Raw genomic sequence first — 21159 nt, 5'->3', positions numbered from 1 at the left:
GGTTTTGGAGTACTTGAATCTCCTTGCCAAAGTACCAAAACTGTACTGACTTGAAAATTACTTCTTCTGCTACGCGCATTTCTTCCACGGTTGGAGGACCAGAAACAGGCCTTGAATTGTACTGTTTGTTGGGACGGTTCCTTTCAATCAATCTCTGGATGCGAACAATGCTTCTTTTCAGGCGACTGAGGGACGATGAATGAGTGAAGCGTTCCAACTCTAAAACTTCTGGAAAGGCTTTCTCTTTTTTGATTTCAGGCCTGACTTGGTTGGAGATAAGGACAGCTGTATTGACTTTCTTTACTTCCGCATCTTCAGGGCTCAGATTAGGGACTGGATCCGAGTTCACCACAATCACATCTGTTTCCCTCAAGAAACTCGGGCCTTTGAACCACAGTTCATGTTCTGCAAGTTGTTTGGCGGTTGTGCCTCGTGAGGCAACGTCAGCTGGGTTGCTAGCGCTGGAAACATGGTGCCACTGTTCTGGTTTTGATCTTCCATGGATGTGATGTACACGGTTTCCCACATACGTATGGAAACGCTTCGCTTCGTTACGTATGTAACCCAAAACGACGGAGGAGTCCGTGTAAAATACTTCTGCTGGATCTTTGTAGTTGAGCTCTCTGCTGAGCATGGAGACCACGTTGACCGAAATTACTGCAGCAGTAAGTTCACGCCGTGGAGTTGACATTGGCTTCAGTGGTGCAACTCGAGCCTTCCCCATTAGGAAACTGACGTGTACCTGGTTCGAGCTGTTTACAAGTCGGAGGTAAGTTACTTGGCCAAGTCCTACATCACTGGCATCGGAGAAACTGTGTAACTCTAAAACGATTGGTTCGCAAACCCGGGGGCTTTGACGCATCTTGGAATCATAATTTTCTCTAGGAGAGGTAGTTCTGACCTCCATTTTTCCCACTGTGAGTGGACATGGCTTGGTACGGGGTCATCCCAATCGATGCCGTCATGGCACAGTTCTTGAAGTAACTGTTTTCCCACTAAGATGACTGGTGCCACTATCCCTAACGGATCGTACACCGAACTCACGGTTGAAAGAATTCCCCTGCGGGTGAGAGGTTTATCCTTAAGTTCTATGCGGAATCCAATCGTATCAGATTCAATGCACCAGTAGGTACCCAGTGAACGCTGGACAGGTAAGATGTCATGACGAAGATCAAGATCCTTCAGGTCTTTGGAACGATCTTCAGCGGGCATGGCTTCCAGTACGGTCTTACTGTTACTAGCAAATTTGTGTAAGCGTAAGTTAGCGGCTGCACACATGGCTTTCGTGTTCCTGATGATATCGATAGCACTTTCAGGTGTAACAAAGGACTTTAATCCATCATCAACGTAGAAGTCTCGTTGAAGAAAGTCTGCAGCTGCCTGGCCAAATTGCTCTCGACCGGCTTCAGCTGTGGCTCTTAGACCAAAATTGGCGACGCCTGGCGAAGAGATGGCTCCGAAGAGATGGGCATTCATCCGATATTCACAAATTTGGCCATTCAGATTATTGTCTTTAAACCATAGAAATCTCAGAAAGTTTCTGTGTTCTGGGTTAACATGAAAACTGTGAAACATCTGTTCGATGTCGCATGTTACTGCTGTTTCTTCTTTTCGAAACCTTGGGAGTACACCAACGAGACCATTCATCATGTCTGGTCCTTGCAAGAGATGTCTGTTGAGCGACTGATCTTGGAAGACAGCGCTGCAATCGAAGACTATTCGTATTTGATCTGGTTTCTTGGGATGGTAGACGTCAAAATGTGGCAGGTACCAGACTTTCCCAGCATTGGTCTCCAGTTCCTCTGGTGGGACGAGACTGGCATGGTTCTTGTCAAAGATCTTCTGCATGAACTCAGTGTAATGTTTTAGTGTCTTGCCATTTTTAAGGATCTCCTCTTGATGCCAAGTAGCCTTTTCAGACATTGTTCACGATTGTTTGGCAAAGTCACATCATCTGTTTTGAATGGTAAAGGCATTTCCCAATTTCCCGTTTGATTCTTGTGGATGCTGGTAGTGAGAATGTTACAGAAACGCCTGTCTTCCACGGACTCACTCTTTTCGGTGCCAGGGATGTTTCGGGTGTGGTGAAGTTTACTGTAGTCCAATTGCACCATTTTTCTGACTTGCTGGGGCGAGGTAACATCTTTAATGTAGTGCCTTGTGGCAAAGGAGATCACAGAAACTTCTTTGGAACTGTTGCTATTCGGCACATTGAAGTGGTTCTGAGGGATTTCTCGCTGTATCGTAATGCGATTAACTGTCGCACAGTTCACACTATCTTCTCTCTTGTGTAGACACACAGGACCGATGATTGTCCAACCGAACTTATACTCTTCAGCCCAAGGCTCATCTTCTCTGCCATAGATGATACTCAACGGCTGGAAGGCAGATGGAATGTTACGACCAATTAATATTCCAATCTCTGTACCAGGATGGTGATGTATGCGATGAGCCACTTCTTCTAAATGCTTCCAACACCTGGCTACTTCTGGTGTTGCAATGTCTTCTTGACTGGCTGGAATTGTATCTTGAGAGTAAGCAAATGGAACTTTAATAGGCTTGTGTAGATTGTCAATGTCCTGGATGTGTAATCCATTCACTTTCTGAGTGCGGACACTGTTCACTCCTGTAATCGTGTTTATTTCAAGGTTTACATCTTGGCCCTTGACTCCTAGCTGTTCGAGAAGGGTATCTGTAACGAAAACATCTGTCGACTGGTCATCCAGTACTGCATAGGTTGGTACCTTCACTGAGGGATTGTCTTGGTGGAAGACTTCAAGAAGAACTATTCGCGCACAAGAGCGTGCTGGCTGGTTTTGTCCACAAACTTGAGAACAGGCAGAATTAGCTTGGCTAATGTGTTTCTTTTCATGTCGGGTCGGATCATGAAGTATAGTGGCGTGTTTCTGTTGGCAGATCTTGCACTGTAGCTTGTCTCTGTTGCAGTCTTTGGAGATATGCCTGTTAGAGCTGACACACTTGAGACAGATCCTGTTCTTCATCAAGAAGTCTTTGCGCTCTTCATAGCTGAGCCTTTGGAACTGCTCACAGTCATTCATTGCATGGGACTTCATCTTGTGATAGAAGCAGTATGTATCAGAGTCAGGTGGAGTGGTGTGGCCTGGTTGCTGAGGGGTTGGCAAGTTGCTTGGTGGAGTGGTTCTCAGGTTTGGTTGCTGAGCTTGGATTGCTGCCACTTGCGATTCTTTGTCAACAAGGTTTAGTTCACTGTCGTTGCCTGAAGGTGATGCGAATGTCAAAGCAACATTTGAATTTCGGCTACGACGAAATTGGCGACCTGCAGGCTTGCCTCGGTCAGGGGTTGTGGAGCCAGTTGTTCCTGGACTTTGCAGAATTTGAGGGATGTTTGTCCTTTCTGCATGGTAGCGTACTTCTTCAGCAAACTCTTCAAAGGATGGGAAGGCATCTTTTCCTTTCTTTCTCTGAAGCTTTAACACTATATCTGACCACTTTGCTTTAAACCACCCAGGTAGCTTTTCAACTAAGACTAGAATTTGTGAAGGGTAACTGAGAACTTTGAGACTTTCGATATGCTTGCTTGCGATTTTTACTTGTTGCAAGAAATCACTGAACTCTTCCAGACCAGTTGCATCGTTTGGTCCGACCTTAGGCCAAGTTGTTAGTTTCTTTTCAAAGTCTGTGCTGATAATGGCAGGGTTACCAAAACGTTCCTTAAGGATTTTGCGCGCTTCCTGGTATGCACTTTCGGGGTCTTGTACTAGGTATTGTAATTGTTCCACGACCTTTTTGGCTTTACCGCCCAAGTATTGGTACAAGAGATGTAACTTCTGTCTAGCTGTAACTGGTGCAGAATCAATTAGACTTTCAAATGCATTTTCCCACAAGAAGAATTTAGTTTTGTCCGAGTCGTTGCCTTCAAAAACATCAGGTGTCGCCTGTGGTAGTCGCTGTAACTGGGTAATCTTCGCAAGGGTATCCGTAAGTTGGGCTGTGTAGCTTTGCGATACTGGAAGAAACGAGGTTACAGGTGGCGGAAAGAAGGCTGGACGGTTTCCACTGAAGCCCTTTGGTGTAGAAGGATGGTGCTCTGACTGTGCAGTGGTGATTGCTGGAATAATCGGGGGGCGCTGACCTCCAATGCTGAAGCTGGTGGTAGTGTAAACGGGTGAAAATGGACACAAGGTTCTCCTGGGTTCTTGAACTGGCGGTACCAGTGGTGCTTGGGGCGGTGCGTTGTGTGAAGTTGGAAGCTCTGGTTGAGGGTGTAGCACGTGAATTGAAGGTGACGAAGATGTGACCGATACATTGTTTGTTGCTGGCGTTACTGGGGTAGAAGATGTTAAGATGGGAGCCACTGGTGTGGAGGTCAACCCGGCTTCCTCGTGGTAGTTCAGAAAGGCATCAACAGGATCGTGCAGAGTAGTGGGCAGCAAAGGTTGTTGTTCGTCATCTAGTTGATTCTCTTCGTCGATCGCTTTTTTGTACGCAGCTTCTTGGGCTGCGATTTCTTCAAGTTCTTTTTGTATCCTTAACTGCTCTAACTTACTTTCTTGTTCTGCGATGACTGGTGAGAACTTGAGTTTCTCTTTTAGAGCAGCCTTTTTGCCCTGGCAGGCAATAAGTGTCTCCCTGGATAAACTTTTGCTGGACCCTGATTTAGTAGAGGTTCGCGATCGGCTTGACTTTCGTGAGTAAATAGATTTACTATCCTCCTCAAGCCTTTTAATTTCTTGCGCGGCAGTAGTGTGTGCAATTTTCCAGGCTTCATATATGTATGACTGTTTATTCGAGGCACGCTGACATTCGCTGGTCTCGTCTGACAATTCAATCCAATCATCAAAAGCTTGTTGGACTTCGTCTACATCTCTAGCTGTTTGTGCAATTTCCCTTCTGATTTCATCAGGGCTTTTACAATCACGCACAAAACCTTCAAAACTTCTTAACTTTGCTCGTAGCTCGCGGTCACAGGCTAACGCGGCTTTTTTCTTTAAATCACATTGATATTCTCTTCCTTTGGACGTGAGGGTCCTGGATCTAGTTTCACTACCATCGTGCTCGAGATTGTCTGTATCACTGGGCAAAATTTCGACTTCATTTGAATTAAACGAAGGTTCTTCGAACGAAGCAATAGGAAAAGGACTAACCTTCGTTCCTGTCGAAGCGATAGGCTCTTCTCATGTTGATCTGGGAATTTCTCTTTCCTTGTCCGGTTCGGTGACATCTCGTTTTGAAGCGAAGGTCAACCCAATGCCGGTGTCTTCGTGTTTATCTCCTTTCTGTTCTTCCGATTGCATGATGCTTATGAGGTTCTTTCGAGTGTTCACTAGTCTTTGACTGTAGCGGCCGCCTTTCTATGCAGAACGGGGCGCGAGAAACATTGGTACGATCCACACGTCTAACAGTTCTACTCCGGTTTATTTTCCACGGTGTTGGGACGAATTATTACAGCTTGAACATGTTAAAGTTCAAAGTAAGGCATGACAGGATTTCCTTACCACAATGTCCGGATAAGATTGTCAAAGACTGTAATGGAACGTACTCGGGAATGGCTTCGGGTGAAGCTTGAGTAAATAGGTAACGAAGCTGCAAATACACACTGAAAATACACGGACGTTGCGAAAACGTTCTCCTAGCACGAGGAACCCTTTTTTTAAGTCCCGTATTAGAACTAGGGGATGACGGGATGCGTAACGCAACACTGAACGACTGAGAAGGCGTTACAATTTTCGCTTAAACAACCTCCGCTAAGAGTATTGTTATTTTAAATTAGCGGTGGGTAATGATGAGGATCACCGCCAAAAAATGCCTTATGTAATTTGTCTATTTTCAAGTTCCTTGCGTGCTCAACACTCCTTAAATTAAGCACTTTAGGACTCCTTCAGTAGGGCACTTTAACACTCCTTAACTTACGCACTTTAAGACTCCTTAAATTGCGCACTTTAAAACTCCTTAAATAGCGCACTTTAAGATTCCTGACATTGCACACTTTAACAATTCTTAAGTAGCGCACTTTACGACTCCTTAAATTGCGCACTTTAGGACTCCTGAAATTGCACACTTTAACAATTCTTAAATAGCGCACTTTAAGACTCCTTAAACTGTGCAATTTAAGGCTTTAGAAATTGTACAATTTAAGATTCTCACAATTTCGCACTTAGGCACTCCTTAAATTACGCATTTTCAGACTCCTGAAATTGCGCACTTTAAGACTCCTTAAATCGCGTACTTTAAGACTCCTTAAATTGCTCAGTTTATCACTCCTTAAATTGCGCACTTTATTAAGACTCCTTAAGTTGCGAGCTTTAATACACTCTTAATAAAACACATTAAGACTCCTAAAATTGTGCACTTTAAGACTTTTTTTCAATTGCGCACTTTAAAACTCCTTAAATTACGCACTTTAAGAATCCTTAAATTGCGCAGTTTAAGACTCCTTATATTACGCACTTTAAGACTGCTTAAATAGCGCACTTTAAAGTGCACCATTTAATTAGTCTTAAAGCGCGCAATTTAAATTGTGCACTTGAAGACTCCTTAAATTACGCACTTTAAGACTCTTCAAATTGCGCAATTTAAGACTCCTAAAATTTTACAATTAAACACCCCTGAAATTACGGACTTTAAGACTCCTAAATTGCTCACTTTAACACTCCTTAAATTGTGCACTTTAGCACTCCTTAAATTGCGCGCTTTAACACTCCTTAAATTTCCTCTTGTTATAGCATATGTTAAAGCAGCTGAGTATTACCCGCTGCGCAATCTTGAATTCAAGTTAATTTATATTAAGTTTAAAATTCCTTTTCATTGGGAAAAACTGCAAGAGAAGGAAGAAAAATCATTCGTCTGTTTCGATTATCAAAATATGAATTCTGTCAACAGCGTTTTCTCGAGTTCTGTGATTGTATGGGATTATACAAGAAAGGCTTTTACAAGAGCCAACACCAAACAGAACAAATAAATAGTAGATCAGAGTTCTGTTGTCTGCTCAAATTTGTCTGGGTTGGGGGCGGTTTTTGACAAACAGTAGCAACTTCCGCTAAGATCATTGTGAGTTTCGACTCACAGGCCAAAATAATGCAGAGTTGATTATTCTACTCGCACTGGGAAACAGACCGTTTTAATGAAAAGCATGAGCCATATATACATGTATCACAAAGTAAAATCAAGTTTAAAACACAAGATAACAAAATTGAAGTAATTTGAATTTGGTAAACACGGTTGATGCACGTATCTCATACAGAATATTTTTTTGTGGATTTAAAAAGATCGAGTGACTGTCCAAAGATTTACAGTAAGTACCTCCAGTTAACTGTTAGACACTTTTTCCAATGAGGAGGAAAATACTCAGCATCAACCTTTAATCAAGTAAACATGGTTTCTTCAAACCGTTGTCATTTGCCTTTTTATGTATTAGGGGTAAAGATAGTTTAAGACTCGTCTCACTTCCTCGGTTTACATGCTGACAGTGCGGCACTTTTCGGAATAAACTGGTTATGAAGACAAACGCATGTAGCATTCTATCACATTGCTTCCAAATCTACGGCTAATCAGAGATCATCAGCGAATGTCTTGGTTCCCGATTCGACCAGAAAACTACAGACTAACCCTCGATCAAGAAGAGAAGTAGATAGCCTTGCTTACATATCACTGATTTAATTTTCCAAAATTGGACAGACTATTGTGACAATATCAGTTTTTGCTACGCTTGATTTTCTTTCTTCTCGTCACATGTCCGCGCTTGACAAGATTGATACAGTACAAAGAGTCATAGCGCTCACTCAGCGAAAAACAGAATGGAAAGAATGTGATACATCTTCGAACAAATTAGGCATAATTTCCGACTAAAGATTCGTTGCCCAAATTATCAAGAATCCTTTGACAGCCATCTTTAACCAAACTGGGGAACGCTGACATAGAAATTAAGATAGTATCTATGAAATACAAAACAGGTAAAGAGGAAGTTTTTCAAACTCACCCTGCGCCCGAGTTGGACAAGGGATTACTGAAATCCATGACACGAGAATGAAAAGCAGAGAGAAACTCATTCTTAAACTGCGGTGGATGTCTCCACTTAATAAGTCTCAGATACAAGTCAATACAGTATTGAATAGTCACCAGTGACGTCTTGTCGAATTAAGCTCCAACAAAAGCTAACAACGACTAATGAAAGATGGCAAGATATGGCTTAAAGATAAAACAGTGCTCAGATAACAGACGTAAACCAATCATGTTACTTATTCGCCTGACTGCACTCCACAAAGTACATATAAACTTTCTGCTCTAATTGTGCATTTTTAATGAGTAAATAGAATACGGTTCTTTAATCAATTTATTTACCTACATGTAGGTTGGTAAAATACATTTGAAGGAGAACAACTCTTGTGAAAGTTTGAGTCTTAGTTGTCTCTTTTTTTTTTTATCCAAATAAAAGGCATGGTTAAAGTCGTTGAGCTAATTCACTATTCTGAATCGTTGATAAAAAAGATTTTCTGCAGTTAAACCTTAGATCAATGAAGAAAATAAATTTCTCAAATTTCGGTTTTCCTTCTTAGAAATAACATTCTTTCTTAAACTAAACGCAGCGATGATTCAGTTTTAGATTCCTGATATTTAGTCTTGCATCAAGACGTTTTATTGTTATACTTTCACCTGTGTGAATGCTATTTTTGTGAACACCATGGTTTATCAAGACGCTCTCTTTCGTTAATGATATCCCTTTTTTTTCCCGCGAGTTTTCCCTTGAATTTATGCATTCTACAATGAGAAATTGTAGATGTTGCATTCCAAGACATATGAAAGACTATTGGCCGGGAAAGGTGCTCAAGAATCAATAAGGTTCACGACGAAAGATTTCCTAATCAGAGCTTAAACTTCCTACCAATGCCTTAAAACTTTAAATTTATGGAATTTTGTCCTTTGATATCAAGTTTCTGTTGATAGTTCCAAGACATCACTTGTTCCATTAAAATAATTGAAAACTATCCCTTGTCTCATGCAAAAGACTATGATTCCTTGTTCCCAAAAATCTTTGAAGTCTCCAACAAGCAAAGAACGAGAAAGATAAAGATTTTAAAGTACAAGCAATTCAGCTTTACGCCTGTTAACGCAAAAGTGTCCATCGTTCGACCAGTTGTTTGTTTGCACAGTTTGACGCCGTCATCGTTCGAGGAGTTTACATTTCTATATAAGGACAATTCGCCAAAAGTTTGTTAGGAATACATAATAAAAGCGCAACCAAACTTACTAAAGTGCAGTTCCTAGAAGGGCCACCTTCTGAAGGAAATTAACACTCGTGCTAATTGAGGTATTTGAACATAACGTGACCTAAATTAATGCGAATTGAGGTAATTACCCAACAGACGTGTTTAGTTTGCCCACCACCATGTACGTTAATCAAGCTGACTATTCTACCAAGGCTAAGAGACGTTTTATTTTCGCATTATGAAAAGTGCGAACCTTGTTGCTAAATAAAAGTTTGTTGAACTTGAATCTGAAATATAATTGAAATATCACCGAATACATTTCCAACCCTATCACAAATTCGTTAGAATGGTGAATTGAACTAATCCTGAAATTATCGAAACATTTGAAGGTTACTTAGAATATAATGTTTACATATACAAGCAAAATAAGGCAGCACCTCCATTAAAGAAGGTTTCTCTTTAATTCGTGAATTTTCAAGTGTTCAGTGCAAGGAAGAAGATGTCCAGTGAATCGGTGACATGTAACTTGCTAATCCCGAAATTATGAAAAGCGTGTACTAAACAATTTATGTTTAACATTTATAAGGAGAATAAAGGAGCCGTTCCAGTAGAGAGCCTCTTTGCTTTCTTGAAAGCTGAAGAATTTGTGAAGTGAGATTAGACGTGTGGAAAACTGAGAGTTCGGCCCATCCTTTATCTTTAGATCGTCGATCAGCTTTGTCGTTTGCACGAAGAGCTGTGACTTGTATGAAACTTTTTATCAAGCCTTAGCGCTTCAAGATTCGATATTTGCATCAGTCAATTCCAGCAGTGCCCATCCTCCCCCTCCCCGGGCAACCGCAGGGCATTTGCTCACGTTGTCAGTCCCGGGGGTGGGGCATCCGCAATTTTATCGCGGCCTGGGCGCTGGACATTTGAGGTACCCCGGGGCGACCCCCGGACATTCGACACACGTGTTTTGGAAAGTGCCATGGATGAGTTCATCGGGAAAGACGAGGTGTTTGTCGAACAATAGCTTGTCCGTCAGGGACTAGAGGAACTTGCAGATGTTTTTAAAGGTATGTTTTCTGAATTTTTGATATTTCTATATTTTGTTTATCACAAAACAATCACTGACGTGAACACGACTATTTCGCATTTCGCATTCAAAACTAGCCTAGCATTTTTTAAATTCATGAAAGTGGAGTTAAAATACTTAAGCTTTGCGAATTCAAATGATGCGATCTTCAAGACAGATCTTGCGAGCTTAAAATGCAATGCATCATCATTTAAAATGTCTTGATTCTTCACAGAAAAAGTAGCCTGCGAATACAAGCGCCTATCATCGCTCGCGGCTGGGGGCACATCCGCCGCAATCCCAGCTATCCTTTAGCAAACTGTTAACAACAAATATAAAGAAATAACTATAATCAGAATCAACTAACACGTACTATTGTCCTTGAAGTTTTATCTTTGCATTAAAATACTGAATAGTTGACCGTTTTATTCACTGATTAATTAAAAAACTGCGGAGGTGTTGGCCGGCGACGATCCCGGGGGCGGGGCATTTGCCCTCTTTCTTCGTCCCCACGCCGGGGCATTTAGACAGCTTATGTGTCCCTACCCCGGGAAATTTGCCCATTTAAAAAAAAAATGCTAATGCCCGGGGGTTAGCCCTGGGGGGGGGGGGGGGGTGGGGTGGGCACTGCTGGAATTGACTGATGCATAACGATCAGCACAAATTTCTCTACACGATTGAAATACTTATTAAATAAGCATTCTAGTTAAGGTGTTTTATCTAAAGAAGATGATTACGGTAAAAGGGGCATATATCTGCCTGATATAAAAGCACTAATCTTTCTCCCAACTAGTATATGTGAAAATGTTTGTCAGTCAACTACTGAGAAGAATAGCATGGTTGAGTGAAAATAAGTTTAAAAAAATGCACGTTGGGCAAATTTGAAAGAGAGTTATGAAGTTTTAGCTTCACCACGCTTCACAAAGCTGGGTTTACGTCGATGTGTTTTCAACACCCTAGTGCTAGTTTTATGCTTTTCTACTTGCGCCGAATGGAAGGAAAGAAAGCTTTTAGCGATAATAAAGCTTTTGTTTTGACGAGCGTGCCACATCTTGCGGAAAAGTTCATTACAGGCCTCAAGCTCCGTTTAGTTATGTAATGTTAATGAGGTTTTTCTATATGATGTTTTTGTTTTAAACAAGAAAGGCCAGGAAAACGCCATTCTTCTTTACTTTGAAGAGCCTTTAAAATAGGCAGCAATCATTTTTTACTTCATAGGCATCGCAGCTTGCAAATTTTAGCTTGTAATTTAAGCATGCAAGAACATTTGGTTGCTTGCAGGCAAACTTGTGGCTTAGCTCATCTGCCGTTAGAAGACACTCAAATTAATGGTAAAATTCAGCTAATTTATTGGCAGCAAAGCCAATGATATAAATGGACCATTTGGACCTGTTGAAAAAGCTGGACTCTACTCAGAGATACGGGCGTCTCATGCAGCGTACGCAAGCTTGTCCTCAGCTCGTACTCGTCTCAATATATTCGTTCGTTCTTTCGTTCATTCGACATTCATTCATTCAGAAGAGATGATATTACGGTGGGAAACAAGGTGGAAGTACTGAAGAAACACCGCGTACGAAAACTTCTAGATCATTCGACTGTTTTTTTTTTTTTTTTTTTGGTAACGAAGATGTCAGAGAAAATAGCTTACTGACCTTGAATTATGACCTGCTAAAAACACCCTTAATCACAGCTTTAGGGGCTAATAATGAAAACTTTCTTAAAAGTTGCGACTTTTCATACGTATTAAAATTTAATTTTGACAAGATATTTAAAACACTCGCACAGAAGTTTGAAATACCATGTAAATAATCTCGGCACATTTTTTTTTACCATTTGTTACTCGAACTTCTGGTGCATTCCTTCTTTATAACACATTGGACAGTAATGTTGGGACACTGGGTACCTCAAAGTCGTAATTTAGTGGTAATTAGCGAAGTACGCAAATTGAAATCGACTTTTGAAAGTGCGAGAGGTGGCATGTATTTTTAATCTATCCGTCCACGAGATTAAGCGTAAATTCTCACTACTAATCATCATACATTTCTTAGTAGTTTTCCTTGTGAGGATTTGGTGTTACATCAATATAATATCCACCTTATTCTTGCCACCTGTCTATGCAGACAGCATATTGATATTCTGATAAGAAAAGAGGTGTCTATTAGCCTTTCAAGTTTTGTTTAAAAAATAATAGGTTTGGAGCTCGCGTTTCTCCCAGGTTATAGAAAAAGAAGGAACTGTTTCCTCGAATTATTAGCTTCTGTTTGGTCGACTAATAGGGCTGATTATGTTTTAAGAAGTTTCATGCAACAAGACCGGAAATAGATTGCCAAGGAAATTGCTAATTATACGAGACACGACATCTACGTTAAATCTGCATCATGAACGTATTTTGTAGGTACAGTTGTATGTATGGCAAATTTAAACGAGAGTGGGTCTTCATCTTTGGCAGGTTTGGCATTTAATTCGATAATATTTTTACCCTTGCGTCAAGACCTCTTACGTCAACCTCCGCTGAGAGAGTTACTATTTCAAAATTAGCGGCAGGTAAACATCACGATAACGGCCATTTTTGTTATTTCGCTGTAAATAAAAATATAATAAAATTTGATGTTCCTATTTAGTTTCTTTTTATAGACTTTTTTCTTATACTTTCGCGAGCTCTTTTTCGAGTTATTTGTTTCTATCGGATTATGGAAGTAAACCTTCCACAAGTACGAGCAGAAAAACCGAACAAGTGAACAATAGAACAGATTTCTGTTGCTTGCGCAAACTGGCCTGTATTGCGGGTGGTTTTAAACAAACGGTAGCAAATGAATGAGTTGCCAGTAATCGGATACCCGTGTTTGCGTGAAGAACTCTGGGATCGCCAGGGGGCAAACATTGCTAGTCGCTAGAACAAAATGTATGACGAAAAGTTGCTTCGAGGTACAAGAAAACGATTTGTGAGAGAGATCAACGCTTTTTCGCCGTCGTTTTTATCGCGAATGGATTTGGGCAATGTTGATATGTGGAATATATGAGTTTTTGTTTGAATAACCGTGAAATATGGGATAAAACCTACCGATAAACTCCGTTGCTTACGTGAGCGTTATTGAGAAATTTACATCACGTAATGGTCTGAAAATATTACAAAATTAATTAGGTATAAATCGAGAGGAAATAACCCAGTAAAGCCTTTCAAGTTGTGTGCAGGCTACTTTTGGCTTATTTGAAAGCTCAGTCATACAAATAATACTGGAAATAAGCCCGGTGGCGATCATTGTACTGTCTGGAGTTGATTTAATGACAAATGAGTCCGCGCGACTCATGCTGTGTGACTACCGTGTTGCTCAAAGCCTTCGTTCTGCTTTTACAAGCACATATTTCAGTGGTTTCCTTTTCTACAACAGATCAAGGGTGGCTCCTTGAATATATCTCTGAGTATTTGTATTTAAAAGTGCCATTTGTGCGTAATTATGCTTTCCAAAGTTTGGTATTGACGGTTGAGCGAAATTGCCCGACACAAAGGTTAGTGGTTCCTTCTGCAATTTTCGATTTCTGTTTTAGAGCTTCTTTTCTGTCTTTATATGTAACTTCTCGCGGGGTCTTTTCTACCATTTGCTCCGGGTAGCCTCTCGAGATCAGGCGTGTATTGAAATTTTCAAAATTCTCTTCAATGTATTTCACAATAAACCTCACGCAAGCAAAAGGGAGTTTATCGGTAAATTTTATCACTTATATCACGGTTATTCAAACAAAAACTTACATTTTCCATGTATCAACATTGCCAAAATCCATTTGCGATAAAACTACGGCGAAAAAGCGTTGATCAATCCACAAAATCATGTTTTTGGGCGTCGAAACAACTTTTCGCCATACATTTCCTTCTAGCGACTTGCAATGTTTGCCCCCTGACGATCCCAGAGTTCTTTGTGCAATTACGGGTATCCGATTACTGGCAACTCATTCATTAACTTCCACTAACATGCAATTTCAATGCCAGGCTAATAAAAGGTAGGGAAGATTATGCTTCTCTTGCTAAGAAACCGACTATTTTAGTTCAAAGCATGGATTATATACATATGGTACAAAGTAAAATTATGTTCACATCACAAAATAAGAAAAGTAAAGTAATTTGATAATTTGATAACTGAATTAATCCAAATTCGAAGTTGTTTATAGGATTTAAAAGTATCGAGTTATTGACCAAGGATTTACAGTAGGCACCTCCAGTTAACTGTTGGACACATTTTCCAATGAAGAGGAAAATACTCAGCAACAACCTTTAATTAATTCAAGTAAACACAGCCTTTTTTTAAACTGCTGTCATTTTAATTTTTATTTTTTTAGAGGCAGAGCTGCTGGTTTAAGATTCGCTGCACTTCCTGCCAAAGGCCACAATTAAACCTGTCGAAGAGCTCAGGTGGTCGTTATTTAAGAAGAGACAAGCTGAATCTGACAGATTACCACCAACTAAGGCAGCTCTGCACCAAGCCATACTACGAGCACACTACCAGTTGATGGTTTGGAACAATGACTGTGTACCTAATCCTGTTTTACCGTCAGCACGAGGGTATGGTTGGACAATGGAAAATTATAAGTGGATCCCTGTCGTGACAACTCTTTCGCCCGTTCCCGAGGCTATAATAAGGCTTGTGAAGTGCAGATGTGCAAAGGAGCGATGCAGCGACGAATCACTGTCAGTGCCGCAAAGCAGGGCTGCTATACACGGACCTCTGCAGCTGTTCTGAGGATGATGATGATGGATGTGAGAATCAACAAGGCGAATGAGACGATGATGACAGAGATATTGAGGAAGAAGAAGATGATGACGATGCGTTAAATTAGATATCGTAAGCGTCCTTGGACAAATACTTCGCCAAAGAAAGGTGAAAAATGTGACCATTTTCATTTTTACTACTGCTGTTTTTTAAGTTGTTGCTGTTTTTTGTCTTTTTTAATTATGTGGGTTGCTACCAGTGTAAATTTATCATAAAATAAATGGTTGCTTAGAGCCTCGTTTCTTTGCAGGAAATATCACCACGTGACAAATAAGAATGTCATTAATGCAACCGTATCATCGAGGGATTAATTTTGAGAAAGTTTGACAAGTTATTGTGAACATTTAAAAAAGGTTACATGCGTTTTTCTGGTCCAGCCTCGCTTTCAAGCTAGGTCACGTAACCACCTCATAATCAGCAGCTGTCACTAAATGATCAAATTGCGTATTTCTGCCCATTTTGGGTAAGTTTGATAAGCTTTTGCAAACACTAAATATAGTAATATGTAATATTCTATTCAAGCCTCGTTTTTATGCTAGAAAATCACGTGGCCACTTCATAATCAGCAGTTGTCACAAAATAATCAACTTACAAATATCTGCGAAGTTTGGCGGTTAACTGATGGTAATTGATGAGGTTATAAAGAATATAATTTACCAGCCTCGTTTTCATGTTTGCCAATATACGTCCGATTTTCAACCCTCCTTAAAACCCGTCCTAGAAAGTTGCAGAGTTGCCACCAAAACTTTTCATGTTTACTAGACCCTAATGAACACTTTTAGACTGGTGGCTTGCTTTCAGCACGAAATTCTCACGGGACTTAATTTTACGACATTTGCTCCCAGACTAGTTTGTCACTTAGATTTTGATGGGTCGTTATGACCATGCACTATTTATCGCTTAATGCTACAAACGTGGTATCAAACAGCTGTCCAGTCACTGGTGAACACGTTGTTATCGTTTTCGTGACACAATAGGTTACCAAAGCAAAGGTATGACCTGCTAAAAACACCCTTAATTACAGCTTTAGGGGCTCATAATTTGAAAACGGCATCATGATGGTGATTTTTTGATCAAAATATTAATAAGCACGATAAGACGCAATTTTTGGAAAAGTTAAGCAGAACGTTGCGGTGGCTCTGAACCCTATGAACAGACTTTTTTAAACCTTTGCGAAAAGTTGCGACTTTCAATGCTTATTAAAGTTTAATTTTGAGAAGATATTGAAAACAGTGGCATAGAAGTTTGCAATATTTAAATAATTTTGGTACAATTTGTTTAACAGTTGTTACTCCAACTTCTGGTGAATTCCTTCTTTTTAAAACATTCAACACCGATGCTTAAATCGGTTACTTTGCATTTAAATCAAATTGCAAACTACAAGTATTTTGAACACTGGGCACCTCGAAGTCATAATTTAGTGATAACCATACATAATTAGCGGACAACGTAAAAAGGTCTCAAACTTAAAATCGAGCTTTTAAAGTGCGAGGGGCGGCATGTTTTTAAATCTTCGTTCCCCGAGATCAAACGTAGATTCTCGTTACTAATCATCATAAATTCCTTAGTAATTGTCCTTGTAAGAATCTGGTGTTACATCAATATAATATCCATGTTGTCCTTGCCACCTGTCTATGCAGACAGCATATTAATATTCTGATAAAAAAAGAGGTGCCTATTAGCTTTTCAAGTTTAGTCTAAAAAATAACAGTTAGTTCATGAGCTCGCGTTTTTTCCCTTATAGAAAAAGAAGGAACCGTTCCCTCGAATTATGAGCTTCTGTTTGGTCGACATTAGCGGTGGGTAAACATCACGATAAGAGAAGTTTCGCACAACAAGACCGAAAATAGATTGCCATGGAATTGATATTGTTAATTATACGAAACACGACAACTACGTTAAATCTGCATCATGAACCGTATTTTTAGTTACATTCATATTCCAAAAGTTACCGGTTGTAGCAAATTTAGAAGAACTGAAGTGAGTCTCAATCTTTGGCAGGTTTTTAGGTAAAAATTAGCGTTTAATTTGATAAGACCCCTGTAAACCTCTCTTCAGAATTAACGCTTAAACAACCTCCGCTGAGAGAGAGCGATTATTTAAAAATTACCGGTGAGTAAACATCACGATAAGAACAGTTTTCGTTATTACACTGTAAATAAAAATATAATAATATTTGGTGTTCCTATTTAAATTTTTTTTATATAATTTTTAATTTACTGATACTTTCACGGGTATTTCTGTTAACTTGGTAGGAACACAGAAAAGTTTTTCTTCTTCTTCTACAATATAAAAAAGCAGGTGACTATAACCCGCTGCGCGATCTTGAATTTAAGATGATTTATAATTCAATGTTTTATATTCCTTTTCGAAGGGAAAAAAATCGGCAAAAAGAGGCGAAAAATCATTCGTATATTTCGATTATGAAAAATATCTCTCCAGTATTATGTCAGCAGCTTTTGTTGGAGTTCTGTGTTTTTGTCGGATTATGCAGGTAAGCCTTCTACAAGTAAGTGCACCAAAACCGAGCAAATAAATAATAGAACAGATTTCGGCTGCCTGCGCAAATTGGTCTGCATTGCGGGTGGTTTTAAACAAACGGTAGCACCTTCCTCTAACATGCAATTTCATTTACAGGATAAAAATATGTAGGGAAGATTATACTTCTTGTGCTAAGAAACCAACTTTTTTAATAATACAAAGTAAAATTATGTTCACATCACCAGGTAAGAAAATTGAAGCAATTTGATAATTTGATAATTGAATTAATCCAAATTCGACGTTGTCTATAGTATTTAAAAGTATCGAGTTATTGACCAAGGATTTACAGTAGGCACCTCCAGTTAACTGTTGGACACATTTTCCAATGAAGAGGAAAATGCTCAGCATCAACCTTTAATCAAGTAAACACAGCCTTTTTAAAAACTGCTGTCATTTTGATTGTTTTGATTTTTTAGAGGCAGAGCTGCTGGTTTAAGATTCGCTGCACTTCCTCGTTTTATATGCTGACAAATGATACATCATTTTCTTTAAATACGAATTCGGTTACGAGTACAAATGCGTGTAGCATTCTATCACATCGCTCCCAAATCTACTACGGTGATCGGAGATCATCACCGACCGTATTGGCTCACAATTCAAACAAAGATTTCAAACTAACCCTTGATCACGAACAGAAGTAAATACGCTTGCTTATTAGATTTCAATAAATTGTCAAAACTGGACATATTATCGTAACATTACAGCTTATGCTATGGCGTTGGCTCTCCGTAAGACAAAATTGAAAGAATGTGATGCTTCTTCGAACGAATAAGTTATCATTAGTGACAAACCTTCAATTATAGATCCATTTCCCAAATTATCAAGAATCCTTTAACAGCCATCTTTAGCCAAACTGAAGAAAACTTAAGTTAAGATAACATCTATAACATACAATGCAGCTAAAGGAGAAAATTTCCACTCACCCTGCGCCCGAGTTGGACAAAGGATTACTGAAATCCATGACACGAAAACGAAAAGCAGAGAAACACTCATTCTTAACTTGCGACGGATGTCTTCACTTAATAACTCTCAGATATAAGTCAATATAGTATTGAATAATCACCAGTGATGTCTGGTCGAATTAAGCTCCGACAAAAGCTAAGAGGGACTAATGAAAGATGGCATGATATGACTCACAGTTAAAAGAACGCTTTGATGTCAGACGTAAGCCAATCATTTCAATTTTTCGCGTAACGGATGACTTAGTAGACCTCAGCACGTATAATTTTTCTGTTCTAATTGCGCATTTTTAATGAGGAAAGAGGAAACGGTTAATTAATTAATTTGTTTACCAAGGTTGGCTGAATATGTCTAAAGGATAGCTATTCTTATGTAAATGTGAACTTTTTCTTTCTTCGAAATAAAAGACATATAGGTAAGCTAATTCACTGTCTTCAAGCAATATTAAAAGGGATTTTCTGCAGTTAAACTTTGGATCACAGAAGAAAATAAACTTCAAAACTTCCGGTTTTAGTTATCACAAATAACTACGCTCAAGGTGACTCAGCTTCAGATTCTCGCTATCTCTTCTCATCGCATCAAGCTTCTTGATTGGTATACTCTTATTAGTACCATATCCTCACTGCACACCCATTACCTCATCGCATAAGATTAAGTTTTGGGAAGAGTCCGCGACTGATGAGGCAGCTAGTAGGCATGCAACGAGGATATGAGCAGATAGGAGCTTGGTCAACCGCCACCAGGGGAGGTGGGCGAGTGGCAAAAGACGACTGTCTTTGTGGAGTACAGGACGAAAAGACCACGCTTCAAGCGGAGAGACCAAACTCCAAATGGCGCAAAGCATTACCGACGCCACCAGCACGGGCGAAAACGGGAAAATGTTATGGAATAACAGCATGTTTTGTAATGAGCTAATTAATTATGCAGTGCATGAGAACAGTTTAAATGTTATTTTCGTGAACTGGATGTCTTATCAAGTTGGTATCGTTAATGATTTTCCTTTTTCATCCGGCGTGTTGTACCTGAATATATTTCATTTTAAATGATAAATTCTCGATGTTGAATACCCAGAGGAGTTATAGAATATTGGAAGTTAAAGGTACTCAAAATCAATAAGGTTTACGACGCAAGATCTTCTAGTCAGAGCTTACACTTTTTATAATGTCACAAAACTTTTGCAATTTTGCTCCTTGACATCAGGTGTCTGTTGATAATTCCCAGACAGTATTTGTTCCCTTAAAATAATCCAAAATTGTCCCTTTTTCCATTTAACATGACGACCTTGCCCTTTTGTTCCCGAAAATATCTCCAAGAGGCGAAGAAAGCGGAAGATACAGATTGTCAAGTAGACGTAGTTTAGCTAAACCACACGTTGTCAATATAGAAGAAATTGTGATCATTATACCACCAGTGTTTATATTCACAGTTTGACTTCGTCATTCTTAAAATAGTTCATGTTTTTATTGAAGAAGAATTCGCGAAAGGGTTGTGAGAGAAACAGCGCACAGGGCTAGGGACAGATTGAGGTGGAGAGAAGATGTTGCGGCCCTATATGCCACGTGGTGAAGCGGACAGTTATTCGTTATGTAGTTTACCCGACAGGTTGATGCCGTTGCCCGGAGTGTGGCCGTCACCATGTCAAGGGTGCGAGTTGGAGCGTTCAATGTGTGTGTGAACCGGTACAGCCAGTCAGCCATTTACCAAATGCCTGGCACTGAGATGGACCAAATCGCTGTAAACGTGCTACCACTATAAACCCTTCACCAGACATCCCCATAAAACGAAGAGGATTCAGTTAATTTAGTTTTCACCTTCAATCATGGACAAAAGTCTTGAGACAAATTTGCGCTCTCGGCGGTTTTGCACACACGCCAGACAACAGTCGCGAGCGAAAAAAACTTCACCTGCTTAGCCTCTCCCTCCACCCTACCTAAAATGTGTAATTTCGCCTGAGTTTTAACATTGTATTTAGTAGGGAGGAGGGAATAGCAACGCCTCTTTAAAAGAACTGCAGTGCTTTTTCAAACTTTAGTGAAAAAGATAAAAGATAAACACAGACAAGCACGTTGAATAACATCAGTATTCCAAGGGCTTTTGTCCACCATTGCAGTTCTTGATTGGCTTTATTAATTACGGTTTTCGGTCTAATAGTTTATGGATTTTAAAAAGATATATTAACCTGGTTACAAAACGAGCACAGGATTCAAATAGCGAAAACAACTACCCCCCCCCCCCCCCCGAGAACAAACAAACAAAAAAACGAACAAAAGAAAAAATCCTGCGAACCTTTGTCGCAATTTGAAAACAGGTGTCAACGTAGACAGCAAGAAGAGAATCTTGGCAATGGAGTAGAAATTAAAAATTACATTGTATAGTCTAGTTAATGTAACATTATAACTACATCAGTGATTGACAGGGAGTGGCTCGGCGAGGTATCAGAATTTCCCTTATTTTCCTAAATTCTTGGTTCCAGACCTCGCACCAGTTGACCGCGTATTTAAATTTTATTATGGCCGCCACACAACACAAAATACGGGTGATGAAGATAAGCTTACATTTCTTTCCAAATCTTAAATTTGCCAACCCTGAGAAAAAAGATTACGGCCCATCCTATTGATACGGTGTTGTCGTTTTAATTTGTCATACGGTGAAAAAA

At 39.7% G+C, this 21159-nt stretch overlaps 1 protein-coding gene across 1 annotated transcript in view; it reads right to left on the bottom strand.

Annotated features, from left to right (window-relative positions):
- Window positions 1-1865: 1865 nt before the first annotated feature.
- LOC149104646 (uncharacterized) overlaps window positions 1866-21159 on the bottom strand; it is a 32148-nt gene continuing 12854 nt past the window's right edge. Inside the window, exon 5 of the mRNA XM_089271320.1 lies at window positions 1866-5134. Coding sequence (XP_089127446.1) covers window positions 1866-5134 — 3269 coding nt within the window. The remainder of the gene's footprint in view (window positions 5135-21159) is intronic.

The sequence above is a fragment of the Orbicella faveolata genome, unplaced genomic scaffold (assembly GCF_042242905.1).
Source record: "Orbicella faveolata isolate gen_17 unplaced genomic scaffold, um_ofav_v1 contig_34, whole genome shotgun sequence".
NCBI classification, from domain to species: Eukaryota; Metazoa; Cnidaria; class Anthozoa; order Scleractinia; family Merulinidae; genus Orbicella; species Orbicella faveolata.
This window is presented reverse-complemented; position numbering and strand designations above follow the sequence as displayed.